The 27,005-nt window shown below is 41.6% G+C and overlaps 2 protein-coding genes across 4 annotated transcripts in view; one reads left to right on the top strand and one right to left on the bottom strand.

The window, feature by feature from the left end:
• Positions 1-35: 35 nt before the first annotated feature.
• blm (BLM RecQ like helicase) lies at positions 36-8,176 on the top strand. 2 transcript variants are annotated; one of them, XM_079682333.1, is made up of 22 exons: positions 37-441; positions 1,424-1,484; positions 1,575-2,133; positions 2,238-2,364; positions 2,554-2,657; positions 2,769-2,883; positions 2,963-3,615; positions 4,017-4,193; positions 4,297-4,415; positions 4,504-4,617; positions 4,728-4,826; positions 4,918-5,066; positions 5,147-5,253; positions 5,416-5,576; positions 5,689-5,884; positions 6,138-6,328; positions 6,425-6,569; positions 6,696-6,895; positions 6,976-7,171; positions 7,261-7,383; positions 7,486-7,684; positions 7,800-8,176. In XM_079682333.1, exons 1-22 carry the CDS (start codon positions 347-349, stop codon positions 7,990-7,992), a joined length of 4,083 nt encoding a protein of 1,360 aa, XP_079538459.1. In that variant the 5' UTR covers positions 37-346; the 3' UTR covers positions 7,993-8,176. The 2 variants fall into 2 exon arrangements, with proteins under 2 accessions (XP_079538458.1, XP_079538459.1); XM_079682332.1 differs by having other exon boundaries at positions 36-441; positions 1,424-2,133.
• A 3,672-nt stretch (positions 8,177-11,848) lies between these two features.
• frmd5a (FERM domain containing 5a) overlaps positions 11,849-27,005 on the bottom strand; it is a 58,556-nt gene continuing 43,399 nt past the window's right edge. The window contains exons 3-14 of one of the 2 annotated variants that reach the window (XM_079682334.1): positions 25,928-25,970; positions 25,674-25,752; positions 23,909-24,006; positions 23,034-23,157; positions 21,690-21,777; positions 21,453-21,541; positions 20,798-20,861; positions 19,183-19,274; positions 18,186-18,260; positions 17,244-17,312; positions 16,938-17,044; positions 11,849-13,394 (exon numbers count right to left, since the gene is read on the bottom strand). In XM_079682334.1, coding sequence (XP_079538460.1) covers positions 12,814-13,394; positions 16,938-17,044; positions 17,244-17,312; positions 18,186-18,260; positions 19,183-19,274; positions 20,798-20,861; positions 21,453-21,541; positions 21,690-21,777; positions 23,034-23,157; positions 23,909-24,006; positions 25,674-25,752; positions 25,928-25,970 — 1,509 coding nt within the window. In that variant the 3' untranslated portion in view covers positions 11,849-12,813. The remainder of the gene's footprint in view (positions 13,395-16,937; positions 17,045-17,243; positions 17,313-18,185; positions 18,261-19,182; positions 19,275-20,797; positions 20,862-21,452; positions 21,542-21,689; positions 21,778-23,033; positions 23,158-23,908; positions 24,007-25,673; positions 25,753-25,927; positions 25,971-27,005) is intronic. The other variant, XM_079682335.1, reaches the window with a different exon arrangement.

The raw sequence follows: 27,005 nt of genomic DNA, 5'->3' as shown, positions 1-27,005 counted from the left end.
AATTTAGGAATGGATTTTAGGTGCCATGTCGTAAGCCTGCATTTCCCAGAATCCTCATCTCCTGCGCGACCTCGACCAATAAGGAGTCAGTTCTTGAATGGGCGCAAAATCTGTTTGTCTCTTGTCTACACGACTGCTGCAGACAGTAAACGTAACAGTACATTTAAGCGAGAAAACGGTGTAGTTTTAATGAACGAATTACAACCAACCTGGAAGACAAACTCACCGCGAGCGTGCTGCCACTTGTCTCACCCCGTGTCGCGAGCTATGTTGAATAAACTAGCTGCTGCTATCTTGGTGAACTGAGCTCTGACTGCTGTGCTAGCTAACACTCGCTAGTTCAACAATGTCTAGTCTTCCACAAAATAACTTGGAGGAGCAGCTTGCGAGGCACAGCACTGCTGCTCAGAGCAAGCGGTCTCTGTCTAAACCAAAACCCGGGTAAGTTTACCAGCCAACAGCTAGCTTTGAGCTGTCAGCTCTGCTAACACATAGACACTGTTAGCATTAGCATGTTTTCAACACAACAGCAGTGACGTTTTGTCATAGCTCTGTTACTAATGAAAAAACTGTATATAGTGTTTTAAAAAATGCTCATTAAGTTGATGTATCCAGAATTAGTAGTTTCAGAGTTTCAATTCAAGGCATGTTTCATACAGTATTTCATTATCTTACAAATAGCGAATGGAGGATACTAAAATGGTTAACTGTGTGAAATTAGCATGTTTCTAGCATGACATGCTGCTACATAGAGTCCAAATATGATTTAAGTGCCTCTGTTAAACTAATATGTGTATTGCGTCCTGCAGATGCTAACTCATAATGCAGACTAACTGAGCACCTATTAAATATAAAACAAATCAGAAAATTATTTACATCTGTCCTCACTTCTGACCTCTGATCTGATCTAAAACCCTTTGGCAGAAGCTCCCTCACCTGCAGTGTAAAGTAAGGACAAATCCAACATGCGAGTCTTTGGATACTCTGTCTTAATATGTCAATGCTTAAACTAATACTATTGTTGAACGGTTTTACTCTCAGCTGTTATGTTTATCAGGAATTGAGATACAAAGAAAAATGGAGAAAATTGATTTTCAAAAGTTTCCACATATAAGAAAAATATGTGACAACACAAAAATATAATTTTGTCTATCCTGTTAATGCAAGCTTGAGTTGATCCTTTTGGAAGTGTAAGGTGGGTGTACCGAGAATACTAAAGTAAAAAGGCACATTTTTTCATTTTACTTTGCTTTATTAAATACCCATGTGTGTTTGTGTGCTTTAGTCTTGTCTTGTTTACACTGTCATGGTGTGTAAGTCTGTGTATGGACCCCTGGAATGAAAGCTGCTGCAATGCTGTAGCTAATGGGAATCATATTAAACCAAATATGTTTTTATATTTTCACACTGGTTTATTTTTCAGGGCCTTCTCCTTCAAGAAGAAGTCTTCATCAGGTACAACCAAGGTGGAAGTGCCAACTAAGGTAATCAGCTCTAATGTGTTGGCAAACAGGAATGTCAATGTACCTGATAACAGTTTGGTGACTACATCTCCTTTGACATTTTCAAAAAAGCTTGAGAGACCTCAAAAATCCAAAATCAACAGCTTCTTCCCTGTAAGTTCAAAAGGCAAGTCGGACTCCATCAGCCCAACAGGCCAGACCTCTCCAGCTGGGTCTGCTTTTAAGGTGATGACAGCTCCCACTAAATCTGACAATCAGACAAGTGGCACTGGAGGCATTCCCGCAAGTCTGGATGCTTCTCTTGGATTCCCGATGGATGACTGGGATGATTTGGATGACTTCGAGACACCTGTCAAAGCAAAGAATGACTCTTTTAGTTCAGAGATGTCCGGGAAGAGCGCAAATCCACCGTCCTCCCTAAGTGAAGAAAAAAGTTTAGCGAACAAAAAAGTTTTTTCCAGAAGTGAACAAACTCACATGGAAACAGATCAAATGGAGCAGAGTTTGGACCAAACTGCAGCTTCACCAGGACCTGGATCCCCAGAGACTGAATACAAGGCCACTCCGGTTAGAGTGACCAGAAGACCACCTCACGCTCATCGGAAGTCTGTGGTTAGTGACAATGAAGAGGACAGCCAGGAAGTGCTTGAGCCCTTTCAAGGAATGTCAGGTAAGAAGCTGTGTGATGCAGCATTTGGATTTCATTGGAACATTGTGGGGCTGTTATGGGTCTGGAAAGCATAGAATTATACCAAACGCCTTTTTATCTTTTAGGCAATAACAACAAATGGATTGACCCAAAGGTAATAAAGATTAATGACTCGGAGCCTGACGATGATCTCGATTATATTCCCCCGTCTCCGGATGAGATCTTTTATTCTACCTCTGCATTGGAGACCAGGTCAGTGTGTTCACTTTTTCGTTTTTTCCTCGCACATAATGTTTTTACTTGTGGGTATTTTCTATGACCTTATATTATTCAAATATTCACCTTAAGTGCATAATGCGTTTTGAACATAGATTTAAGATGGATTTCACCTGAAAGTGAATTAACAAAAAGAAATGCATAATTTAGTTTTATTTCACACAGGTCTAAATCAGCTGCTGCTGTAAGCAAAGACCGTCCTTTGCCATCAAAGGGCCCCAGCACAACACTACTTAAACCCTCCAACACCCACTCAAAGGACAATACAAGTACGTGTTTCACATTTCTGTTGTGTCTAGACTTGTGCATATTTTGTTTAGCAAATCAACACCCTGTTTCTAATTTCCATTTATTATTTGTCTTCTTTCTTTGCCTCACAGATGAGCAACTCCTCAGTATCATGCAGTCCATTTGCTCTCTGGTTGACACCATCCCTGATAATGAACTAATAGGTCTGTCCTGTGGAAGTGAGCTTCTGCTGAAGAGGGCTCAAAGGTATGTACATTTGAGTATCAACAGCTTTGTTCTTAATCGTGATATTAAATATGACTACAATCATCTGCCTCTCTCACAGGAAGAGGATTATTGTAAATAGCGGTGGCAGTTCCTTGACGTTCCAGCAGCCTGACAGCACTGTGACTTTTGAACCCAGCTTTAAAAGAAGATTGTCTTTGAGCTGTGAGACGTCTAGCGTTATGTCGTCCAACAGCTCAGCGCCCGCGGACCCTCAGATGCCTTCTCAGCTCAGGAGATCCTCACTTATCTCTGGGGACTATGACTCTGATCACTCTGACAGTATTATCAACCAGAAGGCCTTGCAGAGTAAAAACAGCGGGACAATAAATGTGAAAAATCAGAGTTTGTGTGAATCTCCATCGACCTACAGCCTCGCAAGCCCAGCATTTAATATCTCGAACCAAACGAGCACAGACCTGGATGGTTCAGATCTCTTCTTCTCTCCCAAAAGGCCAGAGCCAGTTCAGAACAAACCTAAGACGCCAGCAGCCAGCACAGCTGCAGAAGACATGGAGCACGATGACTTCTACAATGACTACTTTGACATAGATGATTTTAATGAGTCAGATATCCCTGATTACTTTGAAGAACCTCAAAACTCCAGCTCGGTGACAGCAGCAGGGAAAGAGGGGGGACCCAGCAAGTCTTCATGGGACAAAAAACCAACAACACCTGCCCCCACACCGAAGACTCCAAAGATCTCCTCCCCTGGTAAATCTCCACGGCATGATATCATGTCCTTCAACAATGAAATGTTTTTGGTGGGAAATCAACTGTTTCCAAATTCTCAGAGAAATGCATTTTTGAATATGAGTTAGTAATCTATCATTCTTTGTACTAGTGTTTAGGTCGAAGAATGTGTCCAACAAGCTTTATAGAAATAACTTAATAATCTTTGAATATATTATTGCAAACTTAAAACGGCAAGAATTGATCTTCCTCTATGGTGGTTGCTTTTGATTATACTCTTTATAAATCCAAGCAGGCATAAGGACCCTTTGCTTAACTCCTAGCATTTTTCCTGTGTTTCAGAAATGATGTATACATGATGATGTCATGTGATGATGATGTGCTGCATTTGATTCACTCACTATGAATGTTTCCCCATTCAGAACCCACCTACAGAAACCCAGCCCATGATCGCTTCAGAGGGTTCAACTTCCCCCACTCACAGGAGATGATGAAGATTTTTCACAAGCGCTTTGGTCTTCATCAGTTCAGGTTCAATCAGCTAGAAGCAATTAATGCGACAATTCTCTCTGAAGACACGTTTGTTTTGATGCCCACAGGTACGTGGTGATCTGAAGTTACAAATGAAGTTTATCTCTGCAACATATTTAGGGTAAAAACAGAACAAATGCCCACATTTCTCTGTGAATTATGCTTTTTTAGGTGGGGGTAAAAGCCTGTGCTACCAGCTGCCTGCCTGCGTGTTACCAGGAGTCACTGTGGTCATCTCCCCTCTCAAATCACTCATTGTAGACCAGGTCCAGAAACTCACTACTCTTGATGTAAGTATGTTTGCTCCTGTTGATCAACTAGATCCATATCAAATACTCATAATGTGTACTAAGTATTTTTTAACGTCTTACCTTTCAGATCCCAGCAACAACCCTGACTGGTTCAATAACTGACAGTGAAGCCGGAAGGATTTATATGCAGCTCTCACGGAAAGACCCCATCATTAAACTTCTCTACGTCACCCCTGAGAAGGTGAGAAATTGTTGATTTTTTGCTCTCAATTTTGTATAATTTCTTGCTTGTTTACAATAAATGGAGTAGTAGCTCTGATGTTTACTCATGATGATTTTTTATTCCCAAAGCTGTGTGCGAGTAACAAGCTGATCTCCGCCCTGCACAACCTGTACGAGCGAGGCCTTCTGGCCCGCTTTGTCATAGACGAGGCCCACTGTGTCAGCCAGGTGTGTGTCAGCTGCCTCCTACACCATCTGCAGTATGCTTTGATCTTTGCAACAGACATTGTGTATCAACCTGCGACTTTGAACATTTCAGTGGGGTCACGACTTTCGCCCGGACTACAAGAGGTTGCATGAGTTGCGGCAGAAGTACCCAAAGGTCCCGATGATGGCGCTGACGGCCACTGCCACCCCCCGAGTGCAGAAAGACATCCTCAACCAGCTGAACATGACGCGGCCGCAGGTGTACGTGCTCCTCTCTGCCTCTGTCAGACTTTTAAATGGGTTCTATTTTAATATTCATATTGTTTTCTATGTTTTTTTAGGTTCACCATGAGTTTCAACAGAACAAACCTCAAGTACACTGTCCTTCCCAAGAAACCCAAAAAGGTTGGCGAGGACTGCACCACGTGGATCAAGAAGAACTACCCACGTAAATAATTAAGAAGTACTTTTTGTGATCCTGGTTATTTTTAGAAAACTGACATCACTGTCCTGGTGAGAACTATTTGTCTGCGAACACACTCTGAGGTCTGTCATATCCAGTTATATAAAATGTCTTTTGTTTATTAAGCTGCATTTCTGCCTGTTGCAGGAGACTCTGGCATAGTGTACTGCCTTTCCCGTAAGGACTGTGATGACATGGCTCAGAGTCTGCAAAGATCACACATATTAGCTCTGGCCTATCATGCAGGCCTGGGAGACAGCGACAGAGAATACGTGCAGACCAAGTGGATCAACCAGGACGGCTGCCAGGTGAGTCACTGATACAGCCTGAAGAGCACTAATGGATACAAAGCAATGAACACTTTTCAAGTCTTAAGAGAGCAAGATTTAAAAATGGACATTTTGTATTCTTGTGTGCCAGGTCATCTGTGCCACCATAGCCTTTGGCATGGGCATTGACAAGCCTGACGTGCGCTATGTGATCCACGCCAGTCTGCCCAAGTCAGTGGAGGGTTACTACCAGGAGTCAGGGAGAGCGGGCAGAGACGGAGACATCTCTCATTGTATTCTCTTCTACTCCTACTCCGACGTGCACCGCATCAAGAGGATTCTCACTCGTATGTTGCAAAAATATAGACCCCTCGTATTGCATGCAAAATGTATGTGGATGTTTTTTTACATGTAGAAACTAAGGTTCTTCTCCAGCCTATACAATATTTAAGGGTGTTTTCATGTTTACTTTCCAAATGACTATCTATTTGCGCATTAGGAAAAGCGCTATCAAAATCAAATGTATTATTATTATTATTATTATTATATATATATATTAGTCATGTTGACTCGTATTGCTCTTTCTTTTTTAAATCCCAGTGGACAAAGAAGGGGACAGACAGGCCAAGGCGACTCATTTGAACAACCTGCACAGCATGGTGCACTTCTGTGAGAACATGATGGAGTGCAGGAGAATCCAGCTGCTCGCATACTTCGGGGAGATGAAGTTCAACCGAAGCTTCTGTAAGGAGCACCCAGACGTCAGCTGTGACAACTGCGCCAAACCCAACGTAGGAGTCATTCATTTCTTCATTTGTTACAAATCCAAACTCAACTCTGCAGTTTTGTCTAATCCAGCAATATTGTTTGATTATCCCCATGTACAGCAATACAAAGTGAGAAATGTCTCTGATGATGTGAAGAAGATCGTGAGGTTTGTCCAGGAGAACTGCGAGAAAGTCGGACAAAGGTTTGGCCGCACCGCTCAGCAGAACAGACTAACACTGAACATGTTGGTGGACATCTTTTTAGGTAAAGCGCCGGCCTGTAATGAAAGCCATTGGGCCAGTGAATCCTGCACGGTGTCTTGTGAAGTTTATACTTCAGGTGGCGGGAACTGGGATTTATCTGATGCACAGAATTGTTTCTCTCCGTCAGGGTCTAAAACTGCCAAGGTGCAGACGGGAATGTTCGGGACAGGAGGAGCCTACTCCAGGCACAATGCTGACCGACTCTTCAAAAAAATGGTTCTGGACAACATCCTGATGGAGGATCTGTACATCACTCAAGGCGGCCAGGCTGTGGCGTATATCTCTGCCGGAGACAAAGCCATGAACGTGCTGTCAGGAAACATGCAGGTGATCTATAGCGACTCTAGAGAGCTAGATATGTAACATTTAAACACTCAAAACACTAAGCAGCACATGTCTGATCTCAGGTGGAGTTCTACGAGACGGAGAGTGCGTCGAGCATCAGGAAACACAAAGCTGCTGTGTCCAAGGACGTCTCCCAGAGAGAGCAGAAGGTGCAGGAGTGTCTGAAGGAGCTGCTGGATCTGTGCAAGCAGCTGGGGAAGGCCTTTGGCATTCACTACTACAACATCTTCTCCACCGCCACCTTGAAAAAGATATCTGGTAATTTGTGGAGCAACTGTTAACACTGTGCTTTAAATCTGTTGTATGATACCACAAGCATTTTCTAACTGGTTGACATTTTCCAACAGAGAGGCTTTCTTCCAACCCTGAAGTCCTCCTACAAATTGATGGCGTGACGGAAGACAAACTGGAGAAGTACGGAGCCGAAGTCGTCCAGGTGCTACAGAAATACTCTGCGTGGCAGCAGGAGGGTAAGAGAGCCATTTCAAGTTTTTACATTTTTAAGTTTGTTTTTAACACATTTACTTTGTGACTTTTTCTGCACATTGATCCTACTTCTGTCTCTGTAATAGAGGAACCGACTGACACGGCTGCAGACGGCTGGATAGACACGGCACAAGGCCGCTCATACGGAGGGGACGGGGAGGACGCAGAGTCCTCCACCTACTTCGGCAGTCAGTCAGCGCAGGGGCAAAAGAGAAAGAAAGCGCCATTCTTCAAATACGCTAAGAAGAAGAAAGCTTATGGAAACCAAAGTGCCGGCTCTAAAGGGTCTGTATTGTGTTTGTCTCACATTCTGTCATGTAGCTGAGGATCGTATTTAGCACTAAGCTTATCTTTACAGTTGAAACTTATTTCCTCTCGTCTTGCTGTGTTGCGGATTCAGTCGCGGCAACGGCGGCAATAAGACGTGGTCATCGTCCAACTCCAGAGGGGGTTATAAAGCTGCTGCAGGCCGGGGGGGCAGAAGCTCGGCAGGAGCTGCATCAACAGGCCGGACCCCGGGGTTCATGGCCGTCCCGACCCCTCAAACCTACCAGAGACCCTTCCTGAAACCAGTCTTTTCACACCTGGGCTAGGACTGGCCTCTGGATCTGACGCTTTGAAAACAGTTGTTGTCAGTAATTGTTGTAAAGTGTTTACCTGTTATGGATAATGCTAAGGTTGTATATTTATGCTTTGTACAGTTCTTTTATTGACTTTTGTAATTCTCATTTTGATGGAAATCCTTCTTTTTTTGAATTAAAGACTAATTTAACACTTTCAGATGATTTTCTTCAGTAGATAAGAGCAAGCTGTGCTGAATTTGTGTGGGTACCACAAAGCCACAGAGCCATAATGCATTTTTTTTTCAATGTTTATTTCAAGTTTGAATAGTTGAATTGAATGGCACCAGTTACAAGAGAATATTGGAGAGAAACAATATTTTATACTGACTTGTACAGGATGTAACCTACAGTACAAACATGGGTTCGGAATGGATCGGACTGGACAAGAACTGGATTTGGCACATGGATTTATATATTTATATATATTTATACTGGTATATATAATGCAATTAAATGATCTACACTCAGGATAGAACAATGCAGACCACATAACACACCACCTGATCTCAATATGCATATACATTAACTGCAGTGATGTGTATGCACTGTGTGAGGGTCTACTGCGAGCTGATGGCCAAAAAGCAGATTCAGATGTCTTCAGTTATGAACACTTCCAAATGTCAACCCCTCACTTCTACATGCATCATCCAAAATGATCTTGCAGGGATTTTGGCCAGGAGTTAAATCAAGGTAACCAATTGTGAATAAATCATTTGATTGCTATCGTATTAACTGGATTATGTTATAAAAAGAAATCGACACCTTAGTAACAAAGATATTAAAGGATGACCAATGAAAATCTTCCTTTGTCATACATTGCCTATGTTGGTTTTTGAGACTTTTATTAAGATTTCAGATGATTGCTATAAATACATAGGGAGTGGCCATATAACAAAAACACCTCACAGTACAACCTTAGAAAAGCCCCGTAACATCCCTTTGACACGCCTTATGAAATGTTATAAGTAGGGTCTGTTTCTTGTTTGTTACATTATATAATGTGGGTGTTTCTGTTATTTAGTCTATCCCCTGTGTATTATATCCAAACAAGAATCAATGCATCGTCTTCAACGCACCACATTGTATTGGCAGGCTGTACCTTCACTGCTGCTTTTTTAAGAGACGGGCAAGTTGTTTCTGATCTGTAAACCATGGATGACAATAACACTTCAAAAGTCAACATCTGATCAGAACTGCAGACATATCCCATGAAGTAAAATAACAGTAACATAATGTAAACGTGACACTGAAACTGAAATGTAAAATGAAAGCTTTCCTGTGAAAGGTTTTTCAGAGGAAAAAGGACAAATTAAGACAGACAAATAGTTGCACACAGATGTGTTTCCCTCTCGACGTGGGAGATTTAAGAATGGCGCAGTCTGTAGTACAGTTGTGAAAGATGTTGTGTCTTTCATTTCTCCATTCCTTCTTCTTTGTCACTTTGGTAAACTGCAGTTAGGATCCAGGCACAAGAAACACTCACTGTCACTTAATGAAACATCGAAGAAAACAGCAGAACAAACATCCACACAGAGGTTTTTAAGGAACATTTCTTTTTAGAAAATGTTATCCATGACCGCAACAGTAACTACGTGTCTCAGCGGTCACTTCATTGTTAGAGCACAACGGCAATTTGGTAAGTGATTTTCTAGAAACAGAAAGGATGTATTTGACTTACTAATTTTCAAACATATGTTTGTATATCCTCGTACAGCTGATTATTGCTCTTTGAATAATGCTGCCTTTTTTTTACACTGTTGCATGTTCAGAGGGACCACTAAAGCTACATAATGCTGATCAATGTATGCACCTTTGCAGACTGACCTTGAATATGTCCTGCTAACAACTCATCCCCTTGACCTGTATGTCAGTAAATAAGTAATAAATATGAAGAATGAATGTGCACAAAGAAGAAAGCCCACCCTTCTCCATCCCGTAGGGAAAATGTGCTTCATCTCCACATTGCTATTTATCTGGATGTATCCAAGTTACACATTATTATCTTGACATAAATAAGCTCCTACAATGTATGTATGACAGGTTTCTTGCCAACATAGCTCTAATGATTTTATATTCCCTCTAGCGTCCCGCTGGGAAATGTCGGTGCTGCTCACTCGACCACAGATAACTGGTGGAGGATAACAAGCTACAGGAGTGGATCCAGCCACAACGCCAAAGTGCATGCTACTCTGTGGTAAGGACTACAACTCAGCCCCGGACGGACACGCTCCGATTACTCAGGAGCAACAAGGAAGGTAGCACCGTCGGGACTTCAGTGGAGCATCTGCTGGTAGGAGAGGGTCGGCTTGGAGATAGCAGGCCAAAACAAGCAACCCTGTACAGCCATTGGAGTGATGACTCACTGAGTGCCTTTCATTCCTAATCTGTTTCTTAAATCACATTTTTAAAGAGCTTCTCCCAAAGGCCTCTGATATCTCTCAGTCTAATCTACCTAATTTCATTTCTTCCCTCTTAGTCCTTCTCATGCTCTTTTTTACATGTTTTTATTTGTACTCCTCTCCATCTAATACTACCACATTGAGCCCTGTTTCCATTCCTACACACAGACAGAGTAACACTTACACCTGCACTTGGTGCAGGAGGTAGACACGCAATATAAAAAACAGATTTTACCCAGAATCCAGCAGCCTTCGCAGTTATTGCTTCCTGGAGCTGAGAGGCAGAAGCGCCTAGAGCCTGACCGACAAAACCAAGGGCAGATATGCGCTTTTCAGATATGTTGGTGCCTGATTTAGTTTTGGCTGATATAATATTCCAGGAAAGTAATTTAATTGCATTATTCAAAAAAAGAAATCTGCACAAGAAACCTTTAGAATGTACTACTTATATTATGCAGTTTCCTGCCTGGCCCATTTCATTATTAATTATCAGTCTTTTAGTGACAAACTTTTGTTCGGGGCAACAACTAACAATTATTTAAATAACGCTTCATCTGTCCATTCTTTTCTAGTTTAATTGATTCATTGTTTGGCCAATAAAATGTCAGAAAATAGTGAAAATCTCACAACCAACAGCAATATAATTTAAATAGATTTCTTTCATCGTACCTACTGTACAAAACCTAAATAAATTCAATGAACAATAATGGAATAAAAGATATCAGAAAATCTTCAAGATATGTTTTTCAGCTCTAGTAATGATGTCAATATATATATATATTTTACTTTTACGTTGAGTATAGGCCATGGGTTTAAGGAATAAGTGAAAAGACTCGGTATCGGTCAGGCTAGAAGTCATCTCTTTAAACTCTTCAAGTAAAAAATACATATTGTAAAGTTATGAAAGGTGGAAATGTGCTTTTGGATTATTTGGTATTTGTGGTGTTATAATGATATCTGCAGATTTCCTTTCGTAGAGACATGTTCATTAACATTGCTGAGTGACTGCTGGTGGAGTGATGCGAGGTGTGAGCAGCGTTCAGTGGATCTGGATAAAAACCCTGTTCTTTAGTCCCCACTTCCACATTTCCATAAATACTTCTGACCTTACACAGCGCTAAAAAAGGTATAATTTAATCTTCAATAACAAAATAACATTTCAGTTCTGTTAAAATATACATGGAAAACCTGTCAATATATATTAGGAAACAAACTAATTTGTACAAAAAGTACATCATTATTCTTATTCTAATAATAATAATAATATATAGTATGTTACATAAACCTAAGAGCTAGGTTGATATGAAACCAAAATAAATCATAAACTCTTCATACAAAGAAATTGTTGAAATTCATCGAATTTCAACTAGATGAAAAAATGCAAATCAAATTAATTGGAGAAATAAGAAAACAACTGAACAAATGAGCACATTCAAAGTACTTCATTATTCAAACCATATGAGCATTGCACTTCTATCTAGACTATAATCTATGGTGCAAGCAAATCTTTCTGAATACTCCTCTAACTGCTTCTGACACTACTGGGTCAAATAACACTATTGGTACTGGTTTATTTGACTGTATAATAAATGTTAGAAAAAAACCCTTGTTCTTCATCAGTTTACTTTGTTCACCATTGTATACTAAAGTGTAATGGTGTCTTAAAACAACTTTCAATCATCAACATCTTCTCAAAAAGGCATTTGGTAATCATCCCGTCTGCTCTCTGTTTCATAAACCTTCATTTTTATTCCCTTCAGATTGTTCTGTTTTTTCCCGCTGAGTTGAATCTGCCGTTTGTCTAAATGCATCTGATGGGGATGAACCAATATCAAACGATATTATAATACAGTGCCTCATATATCCTTCAGAGCAGTATCGACCCTGATATAACTCACTTCCATCTTCATGTAATGACAAATCAACTTCCTCGATTGCTGTTTATCTCTTTCCCTTCTCTTTCAAATACACGTTTAAAACAATAAATAATAATTGAAGGCAACGCTCATCGGTTGCAACTCTCCAGTCCTTGTGATAGGAACTGTTTAAACATCTCCAGTCCTTCGATTCCAGTTTTAATTTTTTTCCTTTGTGTTATTTGAAAAAATAAAATACCTGAAATGAGTTGAAATAAAAAAAATGCAAAACATGTCCTCTGGTTTTGTAGAAAAAAAGAAGAAGAAAATAAGCAAAACGAGGAGGTGGTTGGGTGGTGGGGGGGTTAAATCAAAGTAGAGGAGAGGAGGAGAGATCCTGCCTGGTGAGAGGCTGTGTCTGCAGGAGGAGGATGAGGAGCAGGGTTCATGTTGGGGCCGAGGCTGCCCTTCATCGCTCCGGAGTCCTAACCGTCACCTCAGACCCCGAGCGGGCTTACGAACTCTACGACCTCCCCTCACTTGTTAATGAGCAACCCGCCCACCCAGCGGAGCTTGCAGGCAAACCACCGCCTGAGGGGACAAAAGTATTCGAAATGGAACTGCTCAAATTCGGGGGTCTGGCGGATATCACGTAAAAATGCAATGTCAAGGTCTGACTCTGTGAGGATGATGAGGAGGAGGAGCAAGACAAAGAGGAGTCCGATGGTCACAAGGAGCAAACGCAGGACGCTTAAGACAAATTTATTCACCTGTTCCACCTCGCTGAGGGTCGAGTCCCCCCCAGCACCCTCCTGTGCGGATTTACCCTCCGCACCTAAATCTCTCCCATCCCCACGCGGGGTGCCTGCCTCCGACTCCTTCTCCTCCTCGATGCTGCAGGGCGCCCCGTTGTTCTGGCGGGAGGTGGACAGCTCCGCGCTGTGCTCGGACACCGAGGTGGGAAGCACGCTGTCGGAGGGGCTGTACGCCTCATCAGAGATCACCGCAGTCCTCTCACTGGCGTCTGTGGCCTGGCTCCGGGAGCGTGGCATGAAATCCCCATGGGACACTGAACGCACCGGCGTGGAGTGGGCACTGTCCCGCAACGACTCCAGACCTGAGGGAGGGGTTCAGGGAGGAAGAGCGGGAGGGAAACAGACAGGAAGAAAGGAATGTTACACATGTTTTATAGCATGATGAGTGTTTTATAAATGTAGAATCTATAAGCTACTAGTGTGGCGTTCACTGACACGTTATACTGTAAATCTGCTTCTAAATGCTGAGAGGTCAATTCTGCTGTTTGTGCAACTGAGTACAGACACACAGTCTCTATAGTAGTTTCATAGAAAGCTCATGAGCTGATGTGATGCCTTATCATATTTCCCTTGTACTGGAAGTGTAGAGTTTAACCGCAGAGAATACAAGTTAGTTAAAAAGCTAGTTAAGATAGCCAAAATCGTCTCTTTATCTCGACTAGCTCTATCGGAGTCCTTATCCTTAAAAATAAAAAGAGGTTACAGCCATGATCCTACTTTAGATATTAGATGACTTGATATGTCTCGGTTGTGTTAAATACTTGTAAAGGAACGCTTGACCTTTAAACAGAGCTGCAATTAAACATACATACAAACCAGAAGGATCAAGGATATGCTTACATACCATTCTGTATTAAAACCACACTGACAAGCCCTGTTCTAGAGAAACAAATATCACAATCTTTTTTTGACCAAATAGCTTGATATCGATTTTGCAAAAACATTGCAGGGTTCACTCTTGTGCTTTGAAGAAATATTTTAAAAGCACAAAAATGGGATTTTTGATAAATAATCATCAGTAATTATGACATAATGACTAACTGGGAAATAATTGAAGCACTAGAACAGTCTGCTAAATGTACTAAATGAATTCACTTTACTATATCTACATAATATAACAATATCTATATAATATTGACGTAGCCATAACCTGTCAACATTGGCTGGGAGGACATCCCTTTCCAATGTTATTCAATATAAAAGGAGAGGGGTTCTAAATCCACAGTCTTGTCAATTTTTGCAATGTCCAGCTGAAATTATATGACTAAATATATGTGGCCTGCAAACATGTTTAACAGAGCTAGTTAGCCGTAGTGTTTTGCTTAAACACTGAGCAGTTGAAGCAACCAAAAATGGTCAAGTGGCTGTTATTTTAAGAGAGACTTAAAAAAGGCTTTTACGCTTTTTGAAAAATGTAAACCAACATGCTTTCATCAACACCAAACAGTCAAAGACTATACCAACCAAAAGGAAATGGCAGGCAAACATATTTTAAATCCACAAGAATGAGCTAGATAATATATTATTTTACTGTACAGTATATGCCATTTGATATTGTGATGAAGGAAAGTCTGTATATGGATAAATAGCAAGACTGGTATAACTGTTAAGGCCAATTGCATCAGATGTAACACCCAACAAATCAAAATACTTCATGAAATTGAAACTAAAATCATACATAACTTAAAAAAAGTCATAAAACAGTGACGCTTATTGACTTGCAACATTTCCAACAAAGATGTTCTGATACTGTAGATATCAAAGGGAACTTCCCATGGTAGAAATGGTATGGTAAAACCTGAAATGTATATCTGCATATGTACATATATCTCTGTACAGTCCCATCTGCAGTATGAAGTGACAGTACAGTATGTGAGAGAGAGCCTCACTACAGTGTACATGTCAGTGAGGATGAGCCCTTCGCTGACCCTATCACATTCTCCAGAGCAACACCACACCTTCACTTTAATGGAAAAGATTAAAATTAAACTTTTGTTGAGGAAGCAAATCATAAAAGGGACTTTTTTTAAAACTGCAGGAAAGGTAGGACCGATTATGTCCGGTGCCTAAGCTTCTGCTGACTTTAAACTCCTGTCAGCTAAAAGGAGGCATAAAGGCTGAGTGACTGTCAGCGGCCATCTTTACTCAGTGTTGATCTGCCACTGCTTACATTAAGCTTACCACAGGAAAGCAACAAGCTGAAAAAACATGACCTTTTTATTTTTATTTCACAAGTTGTTTTAAGAGAAATGCCAATAAAAACACTTCACCTCTTAATTGTTTACTGGTTGAAGCCAAATATAGCTGCAAGATCAACAAATAATTAAACCAACAAACAAAACAAACTAAAAAAAACGTTTTTTTATAGCCCTCCAAAAGGCACAGACACACAGAGGAATGGTGTTGCTCCCACACCACCATTGCTGAGGCAGAGACTGATTTAAACCTGAGAAAGCCATTGCCACTTCCATGTAAAGCACACCGCTGGCTAGCTAGCTCTGGGATGACTTTACCTGGAGGGTTGCTGGGTTGAACGGGGGGCAGTGGAGTGCCAGCTAGAGGGGTGACGCTGGCGGACTCCTCCTGCCCCATCAGGGAAGGGTAAAGGGGGAGGACGCCAAGGGCCTTGCCCAGCATACGGGGCCCGAGGCTCAGTACGCGAACCTTCACATCCCGAAAGCAATGGTTGATCATACGCAGGTGGACATTCACCCGGGTGGTGATACGGATCAGACACTTCACCATGGCTGCAGCATGCACGTGTTTATTCCGTCCTTATGGTCCCTGTCCCGGAGTCCAGGCCACAGTCTCCCTGTGTGTGTGAGAGTGTGTGTTGGGCCAAGGGGATCAGCCTTAGTTGCGGTTAGCGGAGAGGAGTGTGTGAGGTAAAACGGTGGCTTTCTGCAGCAGTGCTACAATCGTCACCATTGGTCTGGCCTGCTTTGGCCACACCCGGGCCAGTGACATACATGGAGCAGAAGACCCAGGCTATTTTCAGCTGGGGTATTAATACCACTGTAAGACATCCAGTCAGCACACACTGGGGGTGGGAAGCTCTTATGTCTCTCTTGAACCAGCAGCAAAAGACCCTCAATATACACAGTACACCTGCTCCTGACATCTATTTTATCTCCCTGTACAAAGAGGTACAGTATGTACTTGAAGGTAGAGTCTATTGGTCTCACTGCTGTTTTTACCCAGAGCCATGGAGAACAGTACGCCTGCTGCACTCATCTCAATGAGGCCACCTGTTCCTGTTTGCAGGTGGTCTGAACGAGTGAGCTGCCACTGTGTTGGCCCATCAAATAAACAACCACTAAAGTTCACACACACAGCTCTGAAACTGTGCATTGAAGTGGAGCAGGCTGACGTACACACCTGCAGCGTGTCCCACCAGGGCCTCAAGCATCAAGTGGGCCAAATGGCTCAAGTTACGGCATGTGTGTGTATGTGTGTGTAGGCAGAAGTATGTTTTTTCAAGAAGGCGGAGGAGTTGGCACAAATTGGACTAAAGGCTCACTAATACATTAAAGACTTTGGACCAGCCAGTTGTAACGCATTATCAGTAATTATATCTGAAGAGTGAGAAAATAACCGCTGCCAGGAAGACTGGTATAACTATTAAGGTCAATTTGATCAGATTTAACACCCAACAAATCACTATACTTCACTACAATTATAGATAAATTCTAAATAATCATAAAACAGCAATGTCTGACATGTTTCAGTGTGTGAGGATGACTGTGTGGGAGGCATTTACGGAATACATGTCTTGTAAAACACACATTTGTCCCCAGCAGGTAAGTGTTTAGGCCTTAAGAGAAGGAGTGCAGCTCAGTTCTTACCCTCCATAATAGAAATGTGCACGGCTCTCCGACGTGTGCGCGGTACACTGGTGAGGCGAGGCCCGTGGGTGATGGATGGACAACTTCTGCTGGGCACCAGGCCAGCCCTGCGGAGAACAACAAAGATACAGATGCAGTAATGTAACTGCAGAGAGATCACTACAAGTGGAGGTAACTCATACTGTAGCGTGTAGGTGTTGTGGATTTAAAGACATCTACAGTAGCTTGGTGCCTAAGAAAATAGAGGAAAACAAAACAAAAATCTGATTGAGGACATTCTGAGCTCTCGTGAGTTTAAAACTCTACCTGTGTATTTCTGGAGGTTCGCGTTTGATTTTGGCACTCTGCTCCATCACCTCTTTTGCCACTCGTCCACTGTTGTAAAGCACAGAGACGATGCTCAGGATGAGTTTCACATACACACACATACACACACAGACACACATTCACACACAGGTAACTGGTGTCACCCAATGCCATGAAAGCCATCACTGCAGTGGATTAGTACACTGCATGAGCATCATGATTGAATCAACCCGGTGAATTCAGCTTTGTGAAAGTGAATTACCGTCAGTCAGACAAATGCACACACAGGCAAATAAATCATAACGATGATCATGGTTTTCCCTTCAATAGTAAACTCAAAATGTAACCTACTGTGACTATAGTACACTAACAGTTTCTTAAAATTACTTTACATCCCTAAAACACAAAAGGTCCATTTTATCTAAATTAAAATCTATTTTCTCATTTATCTCTAGTTCAGGTTTTGAGATATCCATATTTAACTAGGGCTAATTGTATTAGCATATAGGAGTTCCAATGAAAAGCTGGAAAACAATTCTGCACACCCATGGTTAAAACATTGAACTGTATCTACAACATTTTTTTAGCTGGATATCTCAAAATCTGAGCAAATAAAACAAAAACTGTAATACCAGGCTAGAAGATAAGTGAGAATTAAAAAGAAACATATTATTTATGTGACCTGATCCTTTAATAAAAAAGGACAATGACTTAGCTATACAGCCAGGTGATAATGCTTCATGTGATCTCTTTGGTTTTCCCCTCTGTGTCCTCTTGTGAGATGTCAGTACTATCCTCTGGGCTAAAGAACGCTGACGTAACAGCACAGAGGGCCAGGAGGCCACGTCTTCTGGGAACACTTCTATCCACTTCCAGCTGGGGGTGTTCTGCAGTGTCCTCCCCTCCCTGTCATCAGTCATAGTGTCTTGTTGTGTACTCTACCTGAAACGGAAACGACTGCCCTTGAAGAACAGGTTGCTGCTGGACACCGTGCGAACCTGACTTGACTTGTCAAGCCTGAAAAAAGAGAAAGAGAAATGAAGCCTACTGCAGCTAAACAAGAAAGACAGGAAGAATAACTACAAGTACAAACTTAAAATATAAACAATTCCTGACTGACTATTGCAAGAATATGATCCTACAGTTCAAGAGTGAATATATGGACTTCCTGCTTTCTGGATCCCAGGATCAAATCCCCTGCTGTTAAATTATGCATGCCCTCTCCTCGCAGTATAGGCTGTGTATCCTCGACTCCATACAGAATTCAATATGTTTATATTGTCATAGTAAGTGAGACATTAATGTTTCATGTTTCATTTTGCTTTCAAGGTATTTTTGTGCTTCTCCGAAAAGACATCTTTATCACATGTCCTTTTGCCTTTCAGTTCCTCTGACTCCCCTCAGTATGGTTTTAATGAGTGGGAGGCTGATAATCATCACAAGGTCACATCACATTAACTTTAATATGGGTGCTAAGCTCTGCCCTTCCCATGCCCTCTCTCTCTCTCCATATGCTAACCCCCCCTTTGCAACCTTCATCACCTGAGCCATCAGCTCAACTTATTACAACACCACTCTGAAGCCAGCCAGCTCACTTGTTTTTTTGTTTTTTTAAATCACCTTTCCTGAGCTGAACATAGGGGACCTGCACTATTATTCATGGCCCGAGACAGGGGGGCATATCTCAGAGGGGGCACTGAAGTGCTTGCAGTCTCGTGCCAGCGAACACTCATTCAATAAAAGGTCAGGGGCAACTCACACCTCATTTTCCCCGCTCACAAACAACCCTAGGGGATTGGGCTTTTAAGGACAGCAAGGTACCGTGATGGTACACAACACGACAGCGCTCAAAGATGCAGAGCAGGCAAATAAATCATGACAGTGCAGGAGAATAATAGGAACATTGAAGATAAACAAAAGAAGAGATTTGTTGACTTACTTGTAGAAAGCTTGGTTCTCCACTCCACACTTCCAAAGATGCTTGCAGGCCTCCGGTGTGGGGGCAAAGTATGTCAAGATGATCTTTTGGTCCTGCACATTGAAATAAAGAGTATTTGCAGGAAAATATAACACACTGAGACAGAAAACCACACTCATTATGCAGTGCTGTGTTCCAGGGGCGGCAATCTATGGGGGGAAAGGGGGGGCAGCTGCCCCCCTACTGTAGAGCCTTGCCCCCCCAGCTGCCCCCCTAATTTTTGTGTCCCTGAAACTGTACTTGTATAAACAAACCTACACTATGTCCACAAGCTTCTCAAGCAACGAAACAAGCAGTTCATTAATTAAAAGTGAATCATTTTAAATATCATCTTAGGCCCGTTAAAAACGCAGCTACGGCCCTGCATTAAACTGCGGAGCAGCGTTCACAGACCACGGCTCACACCGCTGAAGAGAGGGAGCGAGCTGGATCAGCTTCCCCTGGGAGCAATTCCCCTTCCACTAGTTTTGTTTTTACTAAAGACGAGAGCTTGAAACAAGATATTAATAAAACGCTGCCGTTTGAATCGATAGCGTTTAACAGGCGGCCGCTGTTTGGGGCATTACCTTACAAAAATGCTACACAGACAGCGCTAGCTGGGAGATCGATCATTTATTTGCTAAACTATGCGGTACTATTAAATCCACGTAAATTACACATCACAGCAATGAGGCCAGATAAATTAAACCAGGATACATCCTTTACCGTCAAACTGGGTCTGAACACAGCTGCCTGTGTGCGTTTTATAAATACTTTCAGATTTTATATTTATTATCGATATGCCATTAGCTACTTATTAGCTACATGACCCTAACGTGTAAAGTTATACAAGCATTTGTACCAGTGCGTTTCACAAGTAGACTCTTGCAGGCCAGAGTGGCTGGAGTGATTCAACAACAAAAAGACATATCTGAGAAGTGATCAGGACGAATAGAAGAGGAAAAGGGAAAGAGAGTACACTGAAGAGACAAGGAGGGTCAGAGCAGGAGAAAGCCAGGAGGAGATGAAGACATTAGTGAAGAAGAAGAAGAAATGTATGTGAGGAATAAAGATGAAGTGTCAGAAAGAGGGATAGAGGCAGGGATCAGGAGGCAGATGAGACTCCAGCTGGACCACATGGTATGTTTTTATTCTCCTTGCATACATATTCCATAACAGCAGCACAATCTAGCGGCTCTTAGTATTGACAAATATGTATTGAAATGTGTTGCTGCACAGGTCACCTTTAGCTCTCTGAAGAGATGGGTGATTTAATTTGTGTAATTATAACTTAGTACTTTTACTGTACTTACAGTAAACAGAATTCTAGGGTATCATGAGTATTTAGCCGTTTTATACTATATTTTAGTTTGTTTGTCTGAACACCTTGTTTCTCTTGTGCATTAAGAACACTTGTGTTAGGGCATGATTTAACAATAAATAGGTTATATACAGTATAAAATACCACGTACTGTCCGCCCTCCCATGCCACCCTGGCATGACCTCTTGCCCCCCCTTTGCCACCCGTGTAAAATGTTCTAGAACCATAACTGCTGGGTTCCCTCTGCCCCCCAAATGCAACAATACTTAAACTCACCTCCTTCTGATTTGCATAAACGTGAAATGTCTTGCCTTCGAATTTCAGTTTGGTCACCTCGTGCCTGTCCAGGAGAGACCGTCACAGATGAAACAAAGCAGAAACAGAAAGCCACAGAGCATCTTTAAATATTCATGACAACCACTTTGAGATCACATAAACAGCCACGGAGCTCTGTGTTTGGCTGACAAAACAAATAACTGATAATATTCCCTGCAGACTGGGAATGGAGAATGAGGGAAACCTGAGCGTGCTGAAGGCAAACAAACAGAGCCAGAATAAATACTGCAAACATAGTAAGTCTGGTTTCATTAGTGTAACAGGGACCTTTTCAGTTAAAAGCAGAAAGCTAAAAATAAATGCACCATCTTGTACATATTTTCAATTCATCAGTAAAGCAATAGGCTGAATTCAAATCAGTAGGCGTAAACTGTTGTAATTAGCCATCTGTGCACATACTAACTGCGGGCTCTTCACAGGTAGAGGCAGATGGATTAGCTTTGTTGAGTGTTATTGTACAACCAGCTGTAGTGCACATGCTGTTTAATGCATATTATGCCTGTATGTGTTGGTTTGTTTATCTAACTTCCTGCAACTAGGAGGAGGAGTGCTCTGTCTCTGGCTCACATGAAACAGTTTTGCATGTTTGGCTCACCATTTGAGAAAATGAAGCCTCTTGTTTCCCTGAAGCACCACGAAACCAAACGGCGTGAAGGCGAGGAAGGCTGGGTTCCCAGACACATCCTGGAAGAGAACAAATTCAAAGTATAACTTGACCACACACATTTCTACAATGATTAAAGAAAATGATACTCCATATGTTTTAGCATTTGCTTTATGTCTATGTTTGAATGTTCACTATCTAAAAATAGTACAGCAGTGCTTGAAAAACCTTGCATGGATGTGGATCAACGCCATATGTCTCCAGCATCTGGGCTTTCTGCAGGAAATTTCGCTCTGATGTTTCAGGTAGTTGTCCACTGAGGAAGAGCAACAACACACCAAACATCTGTGTCAGTCTTGAAAGAGGACACATGAACAAGGCACAAACAAGTAATATAAAACAGTTGGATACATTCATTTAGAGACTGGAAGTAATCAGAGGAAATACAGATTATACATTATTATAAAGACCAGTTAAGGTCAAATTAAATATGTCATGATATATTTAATAAGCAGTTATTGTGTATCTGGCTTTAACTCTGGTTTAATCAGGGTGTCAAATCAATGTGAATATTCATAGTGAAGCACTGTTTACTTGGTGGTGAAGCAAGAGGAAACCACTAGTGGGCAGCAGAGGCTCATGATGTTTGTCATTATGCTCCTACAGCTTTAAAAACTGAACTTTGTTAATGTCTATGTGGAATTTTACTGTACATCATTAACACAGAAGCGTATTCACATTAGGAGTGATAAAACACTCATTAGTGCAAATAATAATCAGTTGGATTGCACATGTGAGAGTAAACATGATTTCTGGTGTGTGTTTGTGTGTGTGTGTGTGTGTGTGTGTGTGTGTGTGTGTGTGTGTGTGTGTGTGTGTGTGTTTGTGTGTGTGTGTGTGTGTGTGTGTGTGTGTGTGTGTGTGTGTGTGTGTGTGTGTGTGTGTCTGTGTCTGTGTGTGTGTATGTGTCCTAGCATTACTATCCTTGTGGGGACCTAAATCTGTTTACACAGTCACGTGTGGGGATCAATAATTTTAGGGTGAATACTTGGTTAGGGTAGGGGTTAGGGTTAGGGATGTGTTGGTTACGGTTAAGGTTAGGATAACTCTCCAGGAAATGCAGGTAAGTCAATGTAATGTCCCCTGAAGTGATGTAAACATGGTGTGTGGGTGTGTGTGTGTGTGTGTGTGTGTGTGTGTGTGTGTGTGTGTGTGTGTGTATGTGTATGTGTGTGTATGTGTGTGTGTGTATGTGTGTGTATGTGTGTGGTCTGTCTGATCACTTTCATTATTTGACTCTTCTACTCTTTCAGTTAAAGCTGGAACTAGGACCCATCTGACTGGCATAATAGACGCCCGTCAGAGAGCGCTTTTCCCTGCTTTCTGCTCATATAAGCGACACTCTGTCCAATTCACTACAGTAAAAATGGTGCCTCATTACTGCACCTAATGACATAAATGCCACAGATAGCCTGGTGTTTGTTTAGCTGGTATACTGTAGGAGCGGGATCGGTATAGTTACGTGAAAACAAGGGAGAAATTGATTGCATGGTTTTATAATCTGGCTCTTACATCAGCTCTGTCTTGTGTAGGTCTGCAATCCGGCGCTCCAGCTTCTCCGAGTGTTTAGGAAAGAACTGGAACTTGGAGCTGTAACCTTCAGGATGCTTCCCAGGGTCGTAATTTCCAATCTCAGCTAGAGGGAGGATAAGAAAAAGTTAAATGTTTAACACATTCACACACAATCATGGGGAGTTAAAAAGATGACTTCATTTTTCAGCAAGGTGGGGTGATCTTTTGGGGGTGAACATAGATGATTTGTGTTCCTTCGTGCCACACTGCACTCCCTCAGATGACCCTGATGCTGATTCTCTCTGCGAGGAGCTGACCATGCAGCCCATCTTTAATTCATCAGCCCCTCCTCAGAGGACCTGGCTCTCCTTATCCTCAAATGCTGTGTCTTCTGCTAAGCTTCCACCATCATACTTCATGAGTGTTGTGTTTGTTTATGTTTATATGTGAGGCAAAAGATGATAAGATGCCAGATAATGACTTCAAAGACTTCATAAATAATCATGGGCTCTTGTTCATTAAAGACTGTGGAAGTTATGAACTAATTACCATACAAAGCACAGAAAAGCCTTTTACTTTGAGTTTCAGATTCAATATCAGTATGGGAATTAAATTTAATGAGCGTGAAATGCTTAGTACATGCCTTAAAGCGTAGACAATCTTCTGTGTGCATAAAAAACCCTGCAGGCATTTCCTTTGAAAGCTGTACTTTCTTCATCACCTAATTCAGCATCTTTCCATAAAAAAACATATATAAGCTTTGCGAGCAGTAATAATCAGAGAGGTGACCTACAGAGCACGGCAAAACAGAGGTCGTGAACACAGTGTGGAGCGGAGAGTGGTGCAGGTCACTTCCGTCTGTCACCCTCCATTACCTTGAAGTATGTGGGCAGCCAGCATGGCCGCGTCCGAGGTTTTACACAGCAGCCGACCGTGGTAGAGGTCTCTCTTGATTTGCATGAAGACAAGATATCTACAGAGGAAAGGACAACAGTGGTATGACATTCTAATGATATTCATAAATACACCAAACTACTTGTACAGTTCTCAGTGAAAAGAAAGGTAAAGACACAGCAGTCTGTTGAGTTCATATTCCCTATGGGAGGATTGAATATTTCTTTTTGATTTAACTGAAATGAGGGTTTTGTTTTGGGGAAAGGAGGAAAGGAAGGCCCTGAGGGAGAGGCTGCTACAGTATGGACGCTGCTGTGCTTCTCTTACAGCTTCCAGCCTAGTTTCTCACCCAACCAATGAGATCCTGAAGCATGCAATTTACTCTGAGGTAACATCTGCAGCATGTTGGTGACGCCGACGACTGATTATTAACATTATTATCACGATCACTATTCAAGGAGAACTTATTACATTTCTTATTTTACAAACCCCTGAACCACGATCTCGTTTGTTTTTCAGAATTAGCCAGCAGACCTGTTTTTCTCTATCTAGGCCATTTCCACAAAGACTAACACTGCTTTCTGTGCAGAGAAACACATTAACAAGATGCTTACACTTCCCACATTTCTCACTCAGCACGAAAACCTTTTAGAGGTTTGACAAATACAATAAATGGAAAATAATTAAACTGCCATTTAGTGTTAATTGCTGCTGATGAAGGCACTCACAGATAGGCACATTTGCAGAGGTATATTCACCTTTACAGATATAACACTAAGGTCAGTTTAGAAATCTGAAATTGAAACAGCGCCATCATAAATGTTACCAGTAACATCTGTGCTTTTTTCTACAATGACAAGTCAGAAATATTTGTTGAGAAAAAAACATCATAATCATTGTTGGGAAAAGCTGCATTTTTTGGTGTCTATATTATTTATGTGGCATTAACAATCTGTCCACGATAAATCTCTGCACAGTATGATGAGTGGAAGCACCCACTGAATGAACCTTGTATGTGATTGATTATTTACCCTCTCCCGCCCTCTGCGTTCTGCCCTCTACACACTCTCATCATCATGTATCACACCGCCACCCCCCCCCCCCCCCTTTACTTTCACTCTGCATCAGCACTCTACATGTGGCACACATTTCATCTCATTACAGCACAGAGAGAAAGAGAGAGAATGTCACCTCTCCCTTATGTCAGTAATGAATGTATCAGTAAACATGCACACACACACACACACATCGCTACTCAGCATTATCTGGTCTGGAGGCAGTGTAAACTAACGGCTTTTTACACCTTCCATTTGTCCGTTTCAGGTTTCTGGTAATTTATCAGGACCTAATTTAGGAATAATTACCATGGAAAGAAAGTGTTTGCCTTTAAAGTTCTGCACATTGTCAGCTACTAGTGAAGTGTTTTACTCTCCTCTCCGCTTCACACTCCTCTCGAAACTGTGTTCTGTGTCATATTTATCATAAGCTTTTAGACAGTAAAGTACTCAGGCTTTTTAATTATGAAGGCCCATAAATAGATTTAGAAAGACCAATGTGTTCTCCGCGTAAAACTTTTAGAGCACTATCTGTACTACAGGAACATCTAAAAGAACAACAAGGACGAAGCACAGTGGTTTGACAAATTGTGGCAATGTTTCTTCCTTTTGATCAAACTGGAACAAAGGTAAGCTGGAGCAGAATAAGAGCCCTTTAATCTAAAGTGAAAGCAACAACAGCCGGTCATACCGAGTGATTTCCTCCTTTAGCGCAGCAGGTTCAGGAGGGTAGAATTTGACTCTCAGACACATGGTGAAGGGAGGCTGAGCTGCAGGAAACATAAGCAAAACATTTAGGAAACATGCAGAAAACCTATTAAATTAGGTAGGTAAGTTATAAAAACACTCAACAGGAGATCGAAGGAGACAGCAGGACTGTTTAACACAAGCAGATTAATATTCAATCATCCAGGATTCCTCTATATAAACGTGAACAGTACTTACATTTAATTTGTTTTGCAATTGATTTCGAACACTCCAGCCAGTGCTGCATTGGAAAGGAAAAAAAAGATCAATGCAAAATAACAAAATACACAAAATATCCTCTCTCCTCCATCAATCAAAACATTCAGGTGACAATTAAAATATCAGTTGTCATGGTGATCAGCTGTTATTACTGACAGTTTTCTGGGGAATCCTAGTCAGGCCGAATAGGATGTTAAAACTGCACTGTGAGAGAAATATGCAATATGCAAAAGTTGCTTTGCACATTCATATTCAGCAGGGTTTCTTTTGAAAATGTGACTGTGGAGGTCTCTTGAGACACAGTTGGAGCAGGAAGGCTCATTAGACAACAGGTTTAGACTTAACACTGAGCTGCTGGTGATGACAGTCCAACACTCTCTGTGTGTCCGCAGCCAGATAAACGTTAGCTTTCTCTCTGGAAGCATATTTTCTCTAAATATTTCTCGTAGGTTGACTTCTTTCCAACCTCACCCACAGTGTGATAGTGAAATGCAGCATCAGCCGGACCTGGCCGGATGTCTGTGAACATGTGAATACTTCATGAATCCAGCAGTGCTACTACATGCCTCACAGCAGAAGAGCCTGACGGAGCTACCGTCCGTCGGAGAGGCGTTGTGAATAAGAGAAGCTGAAGAACACAGCTTTTCACTTTGGCAGTCTCATTCTTCAAAATGAATCAAAGCCAATCCATTTTTAAAAGTATAGCCACACATATGATTTATATATGGTCAAGAAGTAACCCAGTTATGTGGGTATGAAGTCATTTTAAGTACACATATTACCTATTCTAGCTTTAACACATTGGATGCAATGGATAACAAAACAAATTGCAAACTTATGGTTTCAATTAAGAAATGAACTATGTAATTGTATTATTAACAAGGCACACACACTATAACCCTGGATAGTAAAGCCATAATATGTTAGTTAAATATAGCCCGAATACAACTGTGTACTATTGAATGGATATGCTTCTCTTTTCTTAATCATTTAAAATGCTTTATAAAAGAATGAAAATATTCATTGGCAAATGCATTTAAGCACGCATACACACACA

Source organism: Notothenia rossii (genome assembly GCF_949606895.1).
Source record: "Notothenia rossii genome assembly, chromosome: 5".
Lineage (NCBI taxonomy): Eukaryota > Metazoa > Chordata > Actinopteri > Perciformes > Nototheniidae > Notothenia > Notothenia rossii.
This window is presented reverse-complemented; position numbering and strand designations above follow the sequence as displayed.

Coding starts and splice junctions, on each gene's coding strand:
- blm (XM_079682332.1), top strand. CDS start 347: ATGTCTAGTCTTCCACAAAATAACTTGGAGGAGCAGCTTGCGAGGCAC. Junction 4,194..4,296: donor GTTTGTTTTGATGCCCACAG/GTACGTGGTGAT, acceptor ATGCTTTTTTAG/GTGGGGGTAAAAGCCTGTGC. Junction 6,896..6,975: donor TGCTGTCAGGAAACATGCAG/GTGATCTATAGC, acceptor GTCTGATCTCAG/GTGGAGTTCTACGAGACGGA.